Source organism: Artibeus jamaicensis, unplaced genomic scaffold, assembly GCF_021234435.1.
Source record: "Artibeus jamaicensis isolate MK-2021 breed Jamaican fruit bat unplaced genomic scaffold, CSHL_Jam_final contig_475, whole genome shotgun sequence".
NCBI classification, from domain to species: Eukaryota; Metazoa; Chordata; class Mammalia; order Chiroptera; family Phyllostomidae; genus Artibeus; species Artibeus jamaicensis.
In genome coordinates this window covers 885,732-899,491 of record NW_026521852.1, presented here as the reverse complement: position 1 = coordinate 899,491, position 13,760 = coordinate 885,732, and the positions used below count along the sequence as shown (strand labels likewise).

Sequence of the window (13,760 nt, the reverse complement as noted above, 5' to 3'; positions counted from 1 at the left end):
GGGGAATAAAAGTAATTTGTAGAGTCCCAAGAAAAGTTTGGTATGTTACAAAAAGCTTATTTCAAATAATTAAGATTATTTAAGAAATATCAGTCTTTTTTTACCATCAAAAGTGAAATTTATAATAGGAGCAAGAGTATAATAATAAACATTTTAATATAATCATATATCTTCTGTTTGGTAATAGGTTAAGTGTTCTGAATTGTGATCATGGTAGCTGATGTGATGTTTTAGGTAAGGTCATTAAACTTACCTAAAACATCAAGTTCATGTGAATCTGGTGCTTTTCAGTGTGAGCACATCTGGGCATGGGAAGGATCAAACATGAGCCATGAAAGACCTGTCTCAGACTGTTCCAAAGAATCCCAGCAGGCACCCAATGCCAGAACCCGATAAGATTTAGGAGCCACCAGGGTCCCACATAACATTGAGAATTCTGGATGCTTTCATACGAAGTAATTTCTGATCTCCTATCCTTTCCCCCTACAGCATCAGACCTAGTCTCCAGTGGCCCAGTGTACTGTTGGGAGCTTCCCTCATAGCCATCACAGATGTAGAGACCAAAGAACAGCCCTTGTTCTCTTTGCAATTATTCTGTTTTGTTTTTTCAGTCCAAACTGGGAGCTGTTTTAGTTGCTCTCAAATTATCAGAATTAGGTGGCCATTGCATTAGAAAACTGAGTTTCCCATCAGAGCAATGAGTAGAGATTTATCAGGTTTGTGTTGGAACAGTCAGCTAAAGATTCACTTCTCAAAGTCTGAGTCCAGGATCAAGGAGATGGCTGCTCTGCTATGCCTGCCTTCTTCAAGGCTGGGACTGCATGTTATGTGACCAGCTAACAGTGCTTTACTGTTCTCCCCTCCTGGAGGCCTTGATCTGTCCAGATTGGAGTGGCCTGAAAATCTCTGCCACCTGTTGGTTTAAGATGCTTAGAGTTTTGGCAAACTGAATGGCATTTTGGCTAAACCAGCTTGCCTATTCATTACCTCTCTCTTCTTTAGATTCCATCTAAAAGGCAATTCTGCTAGTCATTGTGTCTTGGCTGGAATGGAAAGCCTTTGGAATAGCAGTGTCCCTGTGTGTGAACGTGAGTAGAAGGAAAACACTTTAGGACAATTTCTTTTTTTTAACCTGGTTAATATTTTGACTTGCAAACATGGGTGGCCATACCATGGCCATCCCTTCATGGTCTTGTTTTTTAATCTGAATTATTGTGAAATAGTTGCTGACTTTACTAGTATTTATCTGTGATCAATTTGTTGTGATGCAGATTGCTGTGCACCATGAGTTTGGGGAAGCATTTGCTCTCTCTGTCATTTTGAATTCTGTGTTCTATGCGATATATCCTAGTTCCCATTTAGGTCAGGAAAGATTAAATAATGTGAATCTTTGATGAATTTTTTCTTTCTTACTTTCCTAATTTTTTATTTTTCATTTTTCTACCATCAGGATGCAATCACTCTAAAATTTTTCGATTTGTCTTCTAACATATGAATATAAGACCTTTTTTTCACTTTAGATGCACATCACCACTTTTATTTTGTATTTTAATTGTTCTTTTTATTGTATTTTTATTACTATTTATCCCCTCTAATGCTTTTTCACCTCCATCCAGCTCCCAGACCCTGGCAATCATCACACTGTTGTTGTCTTTTATATGTTTTTTTCTGTTTAGCACAATCCTTTTACCCCCCACCCACTGCCCAGAACTGTCACCCCATTCTCTATCTATGAGTCTGTATCTTTTAAAAAATTCATTTATCCCCACAACTATTTACTGAGTCCATCCTATGTACTTGATGTTCTTCTCAGTACTGGTGTTATAGCAGTGAACCAGTTAATTCCCTCTCCCCATATTATTTATACCCAAGTGGGGAGATGATCAGGAAATACAGAGGACAAATAAGTGATATGGATGTGACAGATCAGAGAAATGAAAGAATGAAGGGAAAGTCAGGAGCAACATTTCATGGGGTAAGCACTTTAATACTCCTTGTGCTCTCAAAATGTGTACCTGAATAAATTGTATTGCATGATTCAGAAGTAATAAGCTGATAAATGATTCTCCACTGTGTAATGTAAATACCAAGTTCTTCCATTCTGCCCATTTATATGTTGCCCAACAGAAGATGAGACTTTGCTTTGTCTTTTGGTATTAAAAATTAGAATATATATATACCCACATCTATGTATATATAAAATATTACTACAATGTTTATTTTGCTAGAAATATACTCAGACATCAAATGTACTTTCTATAGTAAAACATATGAGAATAGCTTATATGTAGATGTCTGCTATCCATGAAACCCAATGTTTCTTGATGAGACATAATAAGTGGCTGGCCTAGTGACATGTATTAGAGCTCACTTATTGACTGAACTATCTTTCTTATTTTTCATGACTCTTATTAGTTGAATTAGCTTCCTCCAAACCTTAAGGCTAGTTAGAAATGCCAATTAGAACTGAGGAGGGAACTGTTTTAAACAGACAAGCAAATAATAGAGAGAAGTAACTATTCGAAGACTTGCCAAAAGTAAAGAAGAAAATTAAATAATAAAGAGATTCATACATTTTAAAAAAGAAAGCAATCTGAATGGTTTAGAATTATCACAATGGCCAAAGATGCTTCAATTCATTGTATCAGCATGCTGTCATAATCAACATTGATGGCCAGTATAAATAAATTATCAAGGAAGACTTCCGCCAAGATGGAAGCATAGGTGAAAGCACTGCACCTTCTCACACAATCAAGTTTAAAAACAACAAAGTTTTAACAACAAAAACATAGCCAAACCACAGAAAATTGAACTACATGGAAGTCTGACAACAACAAACCCTTCAGCCAAACCAGTAAGAGGGGCAGAGCCAGCAGTGGATCAGGGTTGGGCAGGGAAGATCCACTGGACTCACCCGAGCTCGCAACCCACACGCACAGGCAGCTGTAGGCGGATCCCAGGTGTGGAGTACCGGGTGGACCCACTGAGGGCACAAGGCAGTGGACTCACTGAGGGCTGACCACAGTCACACATTCGAGCACAGATAAACCGGTGAAGGAGCGAAGCGGTGAGACAGACCGTGCAGGCCCAAGTGGTGGAAAGTGGCAAAAGGGACCACCATTGTCCCTCTCTGACCCTGCCCACACACACAGCATCACAAACCAGCGACCTGGGTGGCCCCACCCTGGTGAACACCTACTCATACATAACAGGCAGAAACAGATCAAAACATGGCTCAAGAACAACTCAGAGCCAAAGAGCCAATAAATCTAAGCAATGAAGAAATAGCCAATCTTTCAGATGCACAGTTCAAAACACTGGTGGTCAGGATGCTCACAGAACTGGTTGATTATAGTCACAAATTAGAGGAACATATGAAAACTAAACTAATTGAAATGAAGGGAAATGCACAGGAAACCAATAGTAAGGGAAAGGAAACTGGGACTCAAATCAAAGGAGTGGACCAGAAAGAGGAAAAAATGACCAAACAGAAAAGGACAAAGAAATAAGAATTCAAAAAAAATGAGGAGAAGCCTAGGAACATCCAGGACATCTTTGAACATTCCAACATCTGAATTATAGGGGTACCAGAAGGGGAAGAGGAACAGCCATGAGTGGAAAACTTATTTGAACAAATAATAAAGGAGAACTTCCCCAATCTGGCAAAGGAAATAGACTTCCAGGAAATCCCGGAAGCTCAGAGAGTCCCAAAAAAGTTGGACCCAAGAAGGAACACACCAAGGCACATCATCATTACATTAGCCAAGATTAAAATGAAAGAGAGAATTCTAGAAGCAGCAAGAGCTAAGGGGACAGTCACCTACAAAGGAGTTCTCATCAGACTGTCAGCTGATTTCTCAAAAGAGACCTTACAGGCAAGAAGGGGCTGGAATGAAGTATTCCAAGTCATGAAATCCAAAGACCTACATCCAACATTGCTCTATTAAGCAAAGTTTTCATTTAGAATGGAAGGACAGATAAAGTGCTTCTCAGATAAGATCAAATTCAAGGAGTTCATCATCACCAAGCCCTTATTACATGAAATGTTAAAGGGGCTTACCTAAGAATAAGAAGATAAAAAAGATGGAACAGTGAAAGGACAGCAAGCTCACAGTTATTAAGAACCACACCTAAAACAAAAGCAAACTAAGAGGACAGCTAGATCAGGAGCAGAACCATAGAAATGATGATCACATGGATGGTTAGCAACAGGGGAGTAGGAGAAGGAGAAGGGGGGAGAAGGTACAGAAAATAAGTAGCATAGACGGTAGGTAGAAAATAGATAGGGGGAGGGCAAGAATAGTGTGGGAAATATAGAATCTAAAGATCTTGAGACACGTGGTCATCAACTAAAGGGGGGGATGGTGGGGGAGGGGTGTGCAGGGTGGAGGGGAATGAAGGGGAGAAATAGAACTGTAATGGCATAATCAATCAAATATATTTAAAAAGTTATCAAGGAGGAGTTTCATGTCGTTACATGTCGTTAGGATAATTAGTACACGTGGAGACATTCTAGCAATATTTCTCGAGAATGAAGCTCCTTGGAGGACAATGACTTTATCGTGCTGCATCCCAGGGCCCTGATAAGTGCTGGCACAGAATAACTGCCCAACTAACAGGTATTAAGTACTTCAATGGGTTAAATTTCAAAGGGATTTTTTAAAAGTTTTGGAACTTAATTTAAGTGTGTCAAGTTTTATTATCCAGAAGATTCAATTATCAGGGAGATTCAAGATAACCCACTTCTTTTGTATTTTTTCAATGAAAAATGACAGTGTGATCTTATTTCATTTGGCTCATCTCATCAAAGGCCTACACCAAAGACATACTGTCATAAATTTTTTTTAGATAGCCCCAACTCTAACACCCTATGACTGTGGAATACCTCTGGAGAAAACTCCTCAGTGAAGCTTACAGCCTTTGCCTTCTTTCCAGAAATCTTATGTCCAAATCCACCAGATATCCATAATGGAAGGCACACAGGAAAACCTCTGGAAATCTTTCCTTATGGAAAAGAAGTAACTTACACATGTGACCCCCACAAAGACAGAGGGACGACCTTCATTCTCAGTGGGGAGAGCACCATACGCTGCACAAGTGACAGTCAAGGGAATGGGATTTGGAGCAGCCCTGCCCCTCGCTGTGGACATCCAGGTTAGTGCACACTACCCCACATCCTAAATGGTTCCAGAATACTCAAAACAAAACTCCCAAAGTCTTGTAAGTACAGTGCAATATTTTTTGTGCATGGGCACAATTAAATAATAAATTAGTAATAAATGATTTTACGATATGTCAACATGAAAGTTTGAGGACCTAACTTCTACAGGGTTGGAGAAGAGAGAGCAAGGTAGTGGGTGGTGATTCTAATTTTAACTAGAATTGGAAGAAAAATGTTTTCAAAGCATAGGAATTGAAAGTAAATCTTTAAGGACCTTAACTCACATAAGTTATGACATCCATAGACTTGGAGGGAAGCACAGTCCAGGAGAGAACAAAGCCTGGCAAAATCGCTTTAAATTGCATTGTAGACAAACAACATAGATTCTATTTTTTAACAATATTTTATTTATTTTTTTTAAAGAGAGGGAAAGGGAGAGAGAAAGAAAGGGAGAGAAACATCAATGTGTGGTTGCCTCTAATGTGCCCCCTATTGGGGACCTGGCCTGCAACCCAGGCATGTGCCCTGACTGGGAATAGAACTGGCAACCCTTTAGTTCCCAGTCCTTTAGCTCAATCCACTGAGCTACACCAGCCAGGGCACAATATAGATTCTTTCAGCCAGTTTGGCCTAGGTTGTAAATTAAAATAATGCTTATTTGGTTCTTTGCCCCCAGTAATTTTAGTCATTGAATTCTTCTCACTTCAGTAGAAATGAAAAGAAAAGGAATGTGAACCAAAAGGAGAATGCAAAATAAAGAGTGTGTATTTCCAAGGTCTGGAGAAGGTTTCCTAAGACACCCACCACTCTAAGACATCCATCTTCAGGACATAAACACAGAAAGGAGAAAGTGAATTGTAGAAGGGACCCTAGTCTTGATATTACTTACTGACTACTAAGAAACTCTGAGAGAAAAGAAAAATCCTAAAAGGAAAAAGACCAAGGGAAATTTCTCAGAAGTCATTTTTGTCCTCACTGCCCTTCTCTATCACAATGGCTTCAATGTCAGGTGCACTTATGAGCCTGTTTACCAATGTAGAGACCTAGTCCATACTTACTCAATCTATAATGAGACATAGTCTTCCCTTAAGTTCTATGATTTTGTTTTTCATCACAACCCTATCTGAAATGGCAACCCTTGTTTTATTAGATAGATTAGACTGGAGACATCTTCATATGTGATTTGTTCTTAGGGGTAAATTTCAATCATAATTGGGACTCCTTGAATTGGAAGCTAGTAAAGCTAATATTTCAGCTGCAAGATAAAAGTAAAGGGTGATATAAGTAAACTAATATCCTGTGGAATATCTTGAAAATAAGCCAATATTTATATGTAGAGAAATTATTGAATAATCTCAAGAGTTGAGAAATTGCTTTATAATCTTCCAACCAAAAAAGTTCTGGGTGCAGAATTGGTTGTGATATAACCATTTCTGTTTGAATAAGTGATTGGAAGGGAGGTGGAGAACAGCTGAAAGAGAAACTAAAAAAGAGGGTATTGTCAACCAAAGTGGAAGTGATTTCTATTTTCCTAAGCATATGTACTTTATTGGATTCACACATTTTGAACCCAAAGTGAGCCTAGAGCTAATAGGCCATAGGGGCATGGAGCTTTAAGTAGAATTTAATTCAATATACACTTCCAACAATGTTTTCTCATAATGGCAAATGTAGTATGTTAGTTTGTTTATTTTGAGGAGATGCTATCGGTTCCCCCTTGTGTCAAAGTGGCTTGCTTAGGAATCAGACCTACAGAACTAGTGGCTTCTTCCTAGTGTCAAGAAATACCTTGTGTTCTCTGATCACACTTGTGAGCCCTCCATGGGGGTTTCGATGCACTAAAGAACAGAGAAACCAGACAGGAATGGTGGAACCTGGGCAAGAGAGCTCTTTCCCCCCCAAAAAATGTGGAAAATTGAATTGGAGCTGTTTTGTACAGTAAATTATATGAGCAAAATGACCAAAGAGTGGAATGCCCTTTCAGGAAGTATATTTTCTAATGGACATGTGCTAATAATGGAACTTCCCCTCCCAAGGTTAGGTGGAAATGATCTCTCCAGGACTAAAAAGTTTCTTTCACTCTGGCATCAACTCCAACAGGAGAGAGAAATAAGGTCCTTGGGTATCTTTACATTAAATGTGCTGTTCTTGATATCTTGTTTCCTAGGTTACTGTAATGCCCCAGGTCATTTTCAATTTGCTAAGCTGAAAATCCAAACCAATGAATTTGAGTTTCCTGTTGGGACATCACTACAGTATGAATGCCTCCCTGGGTACTATAGAAAGTCATTCTCTATCAGTTGTCTAGACAACCTGGAGTGGTCAAGTGCCAAGGATGTCTGTCAACGTGAGTAAACCCTGCATTGGAGCTTTACGGTGTCTGTCAAATTATCCATAGGATCTTATCTAATCTTTTCCAAGTTTAGAGATAAGGAAACTTTGCTTCTCACAAGTGCCCCCACAGGTGGATGTAAGTCAGTGTTGTAGATCATCCCTAATTGTTAGTTGATGTGTTTGTTTCATGAGAATTTTCCAAGAAGTATTTGCAGGAAATGAAACATGTTTTACAGGAAAAAATAGAGAAGATAAATTGTTTGAATAACCAGGTAAGAAGAAAAAGTTTATACTAGTATGCAATAAGGCCATAATTAACCTTTACATTTTGATGACAAATTTCAGGTAGAGATAAGACAGGTCTAGATGAGAAGTCTGTGTTAACATGGTGTCTAGTAAGCAGCCCAACTCAGTTGGGTAAGTCAAAAATCTGTGGAACCTTCAGAATTGTATGTACTTGTTGGACAGCTATACAGTGAGGTTGGGACCTTATGTACTATAAAAGTTCATATTACTCTGGCTCCAAAATTCTGTTTCTTGCCACAGGTAAAGTATGTAAAACTCCTCCAGATCCATTGAATGGCATGGTACATGTAGACACAAACACCCAGTTTGGATCCAGAATTAATTATACTTGTAATAGAGGGTAAGTTGGCAGTAACATCTTTGATTCAAGATTTGCAGAATGGCAATACTACCATTTAGTCACATGGCAGTAGAAAGGAGACTAGACTATAACCATCTGCTGCTTAAAAGCCTGAACCTACATGTTTCGGTGTCTGATTGAAATGAACAAAGGTATGACAAGATAAAGGGGGAAATCTGTTAATCTTGCTGGAAAACACTACAGTGCATATAACAAAATCAAGGTCCTCACCAGGTACAAAGGAAGAAAATGTGGGGAGAGTATAGTCAAACCATATAGTGAAACCGTATAAACAGTCCTAACACAGTGCACATTGCTGGAATAAAGGGAAGCCCATGGAGCATTGAGTGGGAAAACAAATCTTCAAGGTAAATGCACTATTAGTTTTCTAGGGCTGCCATAACAAAGTACCAGGAACTGGGTGTCTGAGAACCACAGAAATGTATTCTCAGACAGTTTTTGAAGTCCAGAAGTTCAAAATTAAGGTGCTGGCACAACATGATCCCTTCAAAGCCCCAGAGGGAGGTTCTCTCCTTACTTTTGCCAGCTCCTGGTAGCCTCAGTCCTTCTTGGCATGTGGCTACATCACTCCCACTTCTGTTTCTGTCCTCCCATGGCCATCTTCCCTCTGTGTCTGTGTGTCACCTTCTTCCCCCTCACCACACACAGAATTTCTCCTCTCTGTATGGCTTAATGTCCAGAGTTCCATTTTTATGAAGATGCCATTCCTATTGGATTAGGGCCACCCTAATGGCCTCATGTAGTCTTGATTACATCTTCAAAGACCTTACTTCCAAATGAGGCCACATTCATGGGGATTGGGATTTAGGAGTTTAACATATCTTTTTGAAGAAAACTATTTAGCCTGCAATAGACCCCTGTGAAAATGTCTGACATAAAATGTATACTAGGTGGTTGTCCTGCCCTTGGTGTTTACCCTTGCTCAGCACACAGTGGACTCTTGACTGTACTCTCATTTTGAGCAGCTGAGCCCATTAGAGAATCTGGGCTACATTTGTGCCAGAATTGGCACTGGAAGGTCATTTTGGTCTGTCCTCAGCAAATGTATTTGCCACCCAAGGCCTAGAAGACCATAGTACATGTAATCTGACAAAGTAAAATTAGAGCAAATCTAAATACTTTCTCTTTCTCTGAGCACTTTTAAGTACAGTCTCTAAATACTCTGGCTGTACCTTCTTCATCTTTCATTACCAAGTGAGGTGAACCTGTCTATAGTATGAAACAACAAACCATCAATCTCATGACAAATCACAGAAAAAATGTAAACAGACGAAGTTGAGGAATCAGTATGTCTTCTCACAAAACAGTTGCTTCCAAGAGATTGGGAAGACTTTTCAAAAATGTCTGGCGTATGTATTTTTTAACTTTAACTTTAAGATTAGATTTGGGTGGCAAATACTCATTGCAATATACAGATGATCTATTATAGAATTGTACACTAGCAGCCTATAAATATTATTATATGCCATACCAATGCCATACCAAGAAATTTACTTTAAATATGATAGAAGAAAAATAAAAGGATTTTAATAACTTCAGCACTTCAGAAGGGAAATTCATAACTATAAACCCTGCAAAAATGTCGATGAACATTGATGTAACTCTGATCCTTTCCATTACTAAATTGCTGAAGATAGTGTTTCTAATGAGCCCAGCTATATTCATTTCTATAGCCTCCAAATATACATTCATAGAAAAATGGCAACATAAGTATACACAGTGGAAAAAGTCCAGGCTGTCCAGAAATAATTTTTAAAAAAATGATGAAGCATAAAAATGCTATCAGTGATGTAAAATTTGCAACCCCCACAAAAAAAATTCACATCATTTTCAAAAAGCTTGGTCAAATATTTTCAACAAAGTTAAGAAACTAACTGGAATGATAGAACTAATTGTTCAAAATTGAAACTTTGCAATGTAATAATTAAATAACAATCTCTAAAGTTATAAAATGTATTCATAAAACTTGAAAAAATGGGAGAGAGCAAGAAAAGATATGCTATACCTACATTACATAGGGGATAGGCAAACCATACATATTTTGATGACACTAAAATTGAGAAAATAGACCTAAGTATGAATGTTTGTGTATATATGCAATCTGCACACATGAAATGAAATATCTAATGAAATAAAAATTGGACATTTAACTTCCAGTTTACTGGAACACCTAAAATAGTTCACCTTTCTGGTTCATACATAAAATGCAAAGGCTCTAACAAGATCAAGGGCACTGTGTATGATGATGCTTAAAGAACCATGCCTAAATTAAAATGACATAGCAGTGCTAACTATATATGTATACTAGGAAAATGCCAAGGTTTAAAACTGGTGATAATAATAATATGAGAAAAATACAGAAATGAAGAGGTAAAGTATTAAACAGGTTTACAAAAGGATTGTTTATTTTGGTGCCTCGTGCAATACATAATGAAGCCAAAAACTAAGAAGCAGAGTATTACTGTGAGAAATTAAAGATGAAGTAGCCCTCACAAGAGTTAGAGGATAGGAAAAGAGAAACAAGAAAACCCAGATCAAACAAGTGGAGTTTATGCTAGTCCTTAGACTCCCCCAGATGAAATCTTGTCAAATCTGCCTTGTATTCAGGTTGTGCGGAAGCTGGTGGGAGGTGGATAGAATAATTTTCACATTTTACCTTTAGGTACAGTCTCATTGGCCACGCATCTGCCCAATGTATCCTCTCGGGTAATACTGTCATTTGGGATATGGAGCCACCATTCTGTGAACGTGAGTTAAACTCTCTTCCTATTTATCCCATCAGTTAATCCTAGCATTGCCCCCCTGAAATTACTTAGAATCAGTCTGACCCCTCTTGGCAATGATATTCTTCCAATATTTCAAAAGAAAATGGTTATATGCTGAAAAGTGCTTGCAGTGTTCTAAGCTCCTAGTTCCTTCTGGTTTTTCCTTATCTTGGCATATAATTTATTTAAAAGAGCCCCCCAGCTTCCTCTTTTATTGGTTGAACATTTCCCAGTCTGAAGATCATTCACTTCAGTATTGTAAACAAATGCAAAGTTAGTGAAAGTAGCCTAGCTTCCTCTCTGCCAACTCTCAACATCAGGTCATGCACTGCCTTCCTCCTGGTTCTTTGAACAATGGCATGGCATGCTGTCTTCCTGTGAGATGTTTAGAATATGAGCTTCCTACACCTTGGGTAGGAAGAAGTATGAGCATTTGCAAATTAACATAGAATACAAAGAGGCTATCTACCCTGGGTTTGGTGATAATGTGAAGAAATCAACACACTCAAACCTAGACACTGGGAGGATAAATGGGAACAAAATCTCTAAGAAGCTAGTATATGATAGGTATCAACCCTCAATTGTGTTCATGCCTTACACTAAGAAGTTGACATTTATGATTTATTCTTAAAATCTAATTCCCATGATTTCTGCAAGGGTGTCGCTATGCAAATATTTACCTGCATTGTTGTTTGTGATAGTGAAAAAGTCAAAACAATGTAAATGTTGATCGTATTTCAGTGTTTCAGAAATAAGGATCTCCAAACAGATGTGAGATGATTCTTTGGAAGAAAATACAATTTTTTATTATAATGAGTTTCATTTTGTGCTTAAAAAATTTCTGTTTATCAGTTTTCAAAGCACTGAATACATTAGTACTTTGTATGTGTGTATTATTTACAACTAAAGAGAAATACCCACAATGGGAAAAATCAAAAGGATAAGGCATGAGTTTTGCAAGCAAAAAAATAAAAAGTTTAAAATGTGCCAGAATTCATTAGCCAAGAGAGACAGCTCTTTGAAATGAAATTGTACAGTACATGTTCCACTGAAATATTATTAAGACAACAGAGATATTTTGGAAAACATATGGTTTGTGTGTCTGCATGTATTGAAGATTACACATTAAAGGGCTCTCAGTGGTGCTTCTAGATAATGGACTGAAAGATTATTTTCATTTATATTTTATAAATGTTCTACCAGAAATATGTGTCTTCTTAAATACTTTAAAGTAAAATAAATAAATAAATAAATAAATAAATAAATAAATAAATAAAATATTTTTACGTTAATGTATACCTGCCAAAAAATGATAGAAAATACATTGTATGCTTTGGAATGCTTTAAAATACCTAGGAGCGATCTGATATTTAGATATTAGATTTAATTTGTCCATAAAGTGACATGTGTTTTTTGAAATGTTTTATGAGTGGCATTTTGATACATTTTCCCCACTGCTATATCCTCCATTTTTCTGACTCGATATTGGCAAAATATGGCAATATTGACACTATATTCTTAATACTCACATTTTCCAAATTAATAGGGTACACTAGAACACATACTCGGTTATTTTTATGACTTCTGAATCTGTGATTATTGTGCCATGTATGAAACTTTGTATTTGTGCTTTACCTCTATTTTATTAGTTGTGCCAGAGATTCCGTTTGTATTTATTTGATAAAGATGCCATACTGTATGCTACATCATATTGCTAACCAATAGAATAAAGCCAAATGCTTTCTATAGAAAGAGAACTGAAGTAATTATAGTGAAATGACATAAAAGTTCACACAATATGAGACACTTAAGACATGACACATTCATTGAAATGACATTGATGGAGGAGGAAGGACAGGAGCCATCATATTGTGATCATGGAATCTACAGTTATGCAAAAACATGTCTGTACCTTAGAAAAGATTAGACAAGAGCAGAAGTGCTGAGACTAAATTCATATTCATTGAGTTGGATTTTTAAAAAACCCAATTGTCACCAAGTATAAATATAACTTATAAGATATCGAGGTTTTGTTTTCCTTGCTGTCCCCTCTTTAGGTATTCATTGCAGGCCACCCCCGGGCATCACCAACGGAGATTTCTTTAGCACCAACAGAGAGTATTTTCCTTACGGAACGGTGGTGAAATATCGCTGCAATCCTACAAAGACAAGGGAAAAGTTTGTCCTCGTGGGTGACGAGTCAATATATTGCACCAGCAAAGACAATCGTTTTGGCACCTGGAGCGGCCCTCCACCTCAGTGCTTCATACCTAATAAATGCACCCCTCCAGACATTGAAAATGGAATAAGGGTGTCTGAGAACAGAAGCTTCTTCTCCTTAAATGAAATCGTGAGGTTTAGGTGTGAGCCTGGCTTTGTCATGAAAGGACCCTCCAGTGTGCGATGCCAGGCCCAAAACAAATGGGAGCCAGAGTTGCCCAGCTGCTCCCGGGGTGAGTCTGACTGAGGCTTTGAAGGGGCCTGCAGAGGACCCGAGCTGTAGGAGGACCAGGCATGGTATTGGTGTATGTTCTGGGAGGAAGATGGGTGGTGAGCAGTGTGAGTCAAGTTTCCCTGGATGAAGCATGAAATAAAGAAGGGATATGTGTGTGCACACATGCTGTGCTTGTGCCTTTACATGGAGAAGCAAGGGCTTAATTAATCAAGAAAGGAGATATTTGGGACTTTCATGTTGGATAATTCTGAGGCTGCACTACTGGCCCTCAGTTACATGGGGAAAAGGATGTGAACTTTCCAGTCAACTGTGATAAGTACTTTACATGCACTATCTCATCAACTCTTTACAACCTTCCTTTGAATTAGTCTTAATCAT

The 13,760-nt window shown here is 38.0% G+C and overlaps 1 protein-coding gene across 1 annotated transcript in view; it reads left to right on the top strand.

Moving 5' to 3' along the window:
• CR1 (complement C3b/C4b receptor 1 (Knops blood group)) overlaps nt 1-13,760 on the top strand; it is a 133,135-nt gene that overhangs the window by 78,451 nt on the left and 40,924 nt on the right. Inside the window, 6 exon segments of the mRNA XM_053667902.1 lie at nt 1,003-1,088; nt 4,936-5,154; nt 7,329-7,508; nt 8,042-8,141; nt 10,825-10,910; nt 12,985-13,380. Coding sequence (XP_053523877.1) covers nt 1,003-1,088; nt 4,936-5,154; nt 7,329-7,508; nt 8,042-8,141; nt 10,825-10,910; nt 12,985-13,380 — 1,067 coding nt within the window.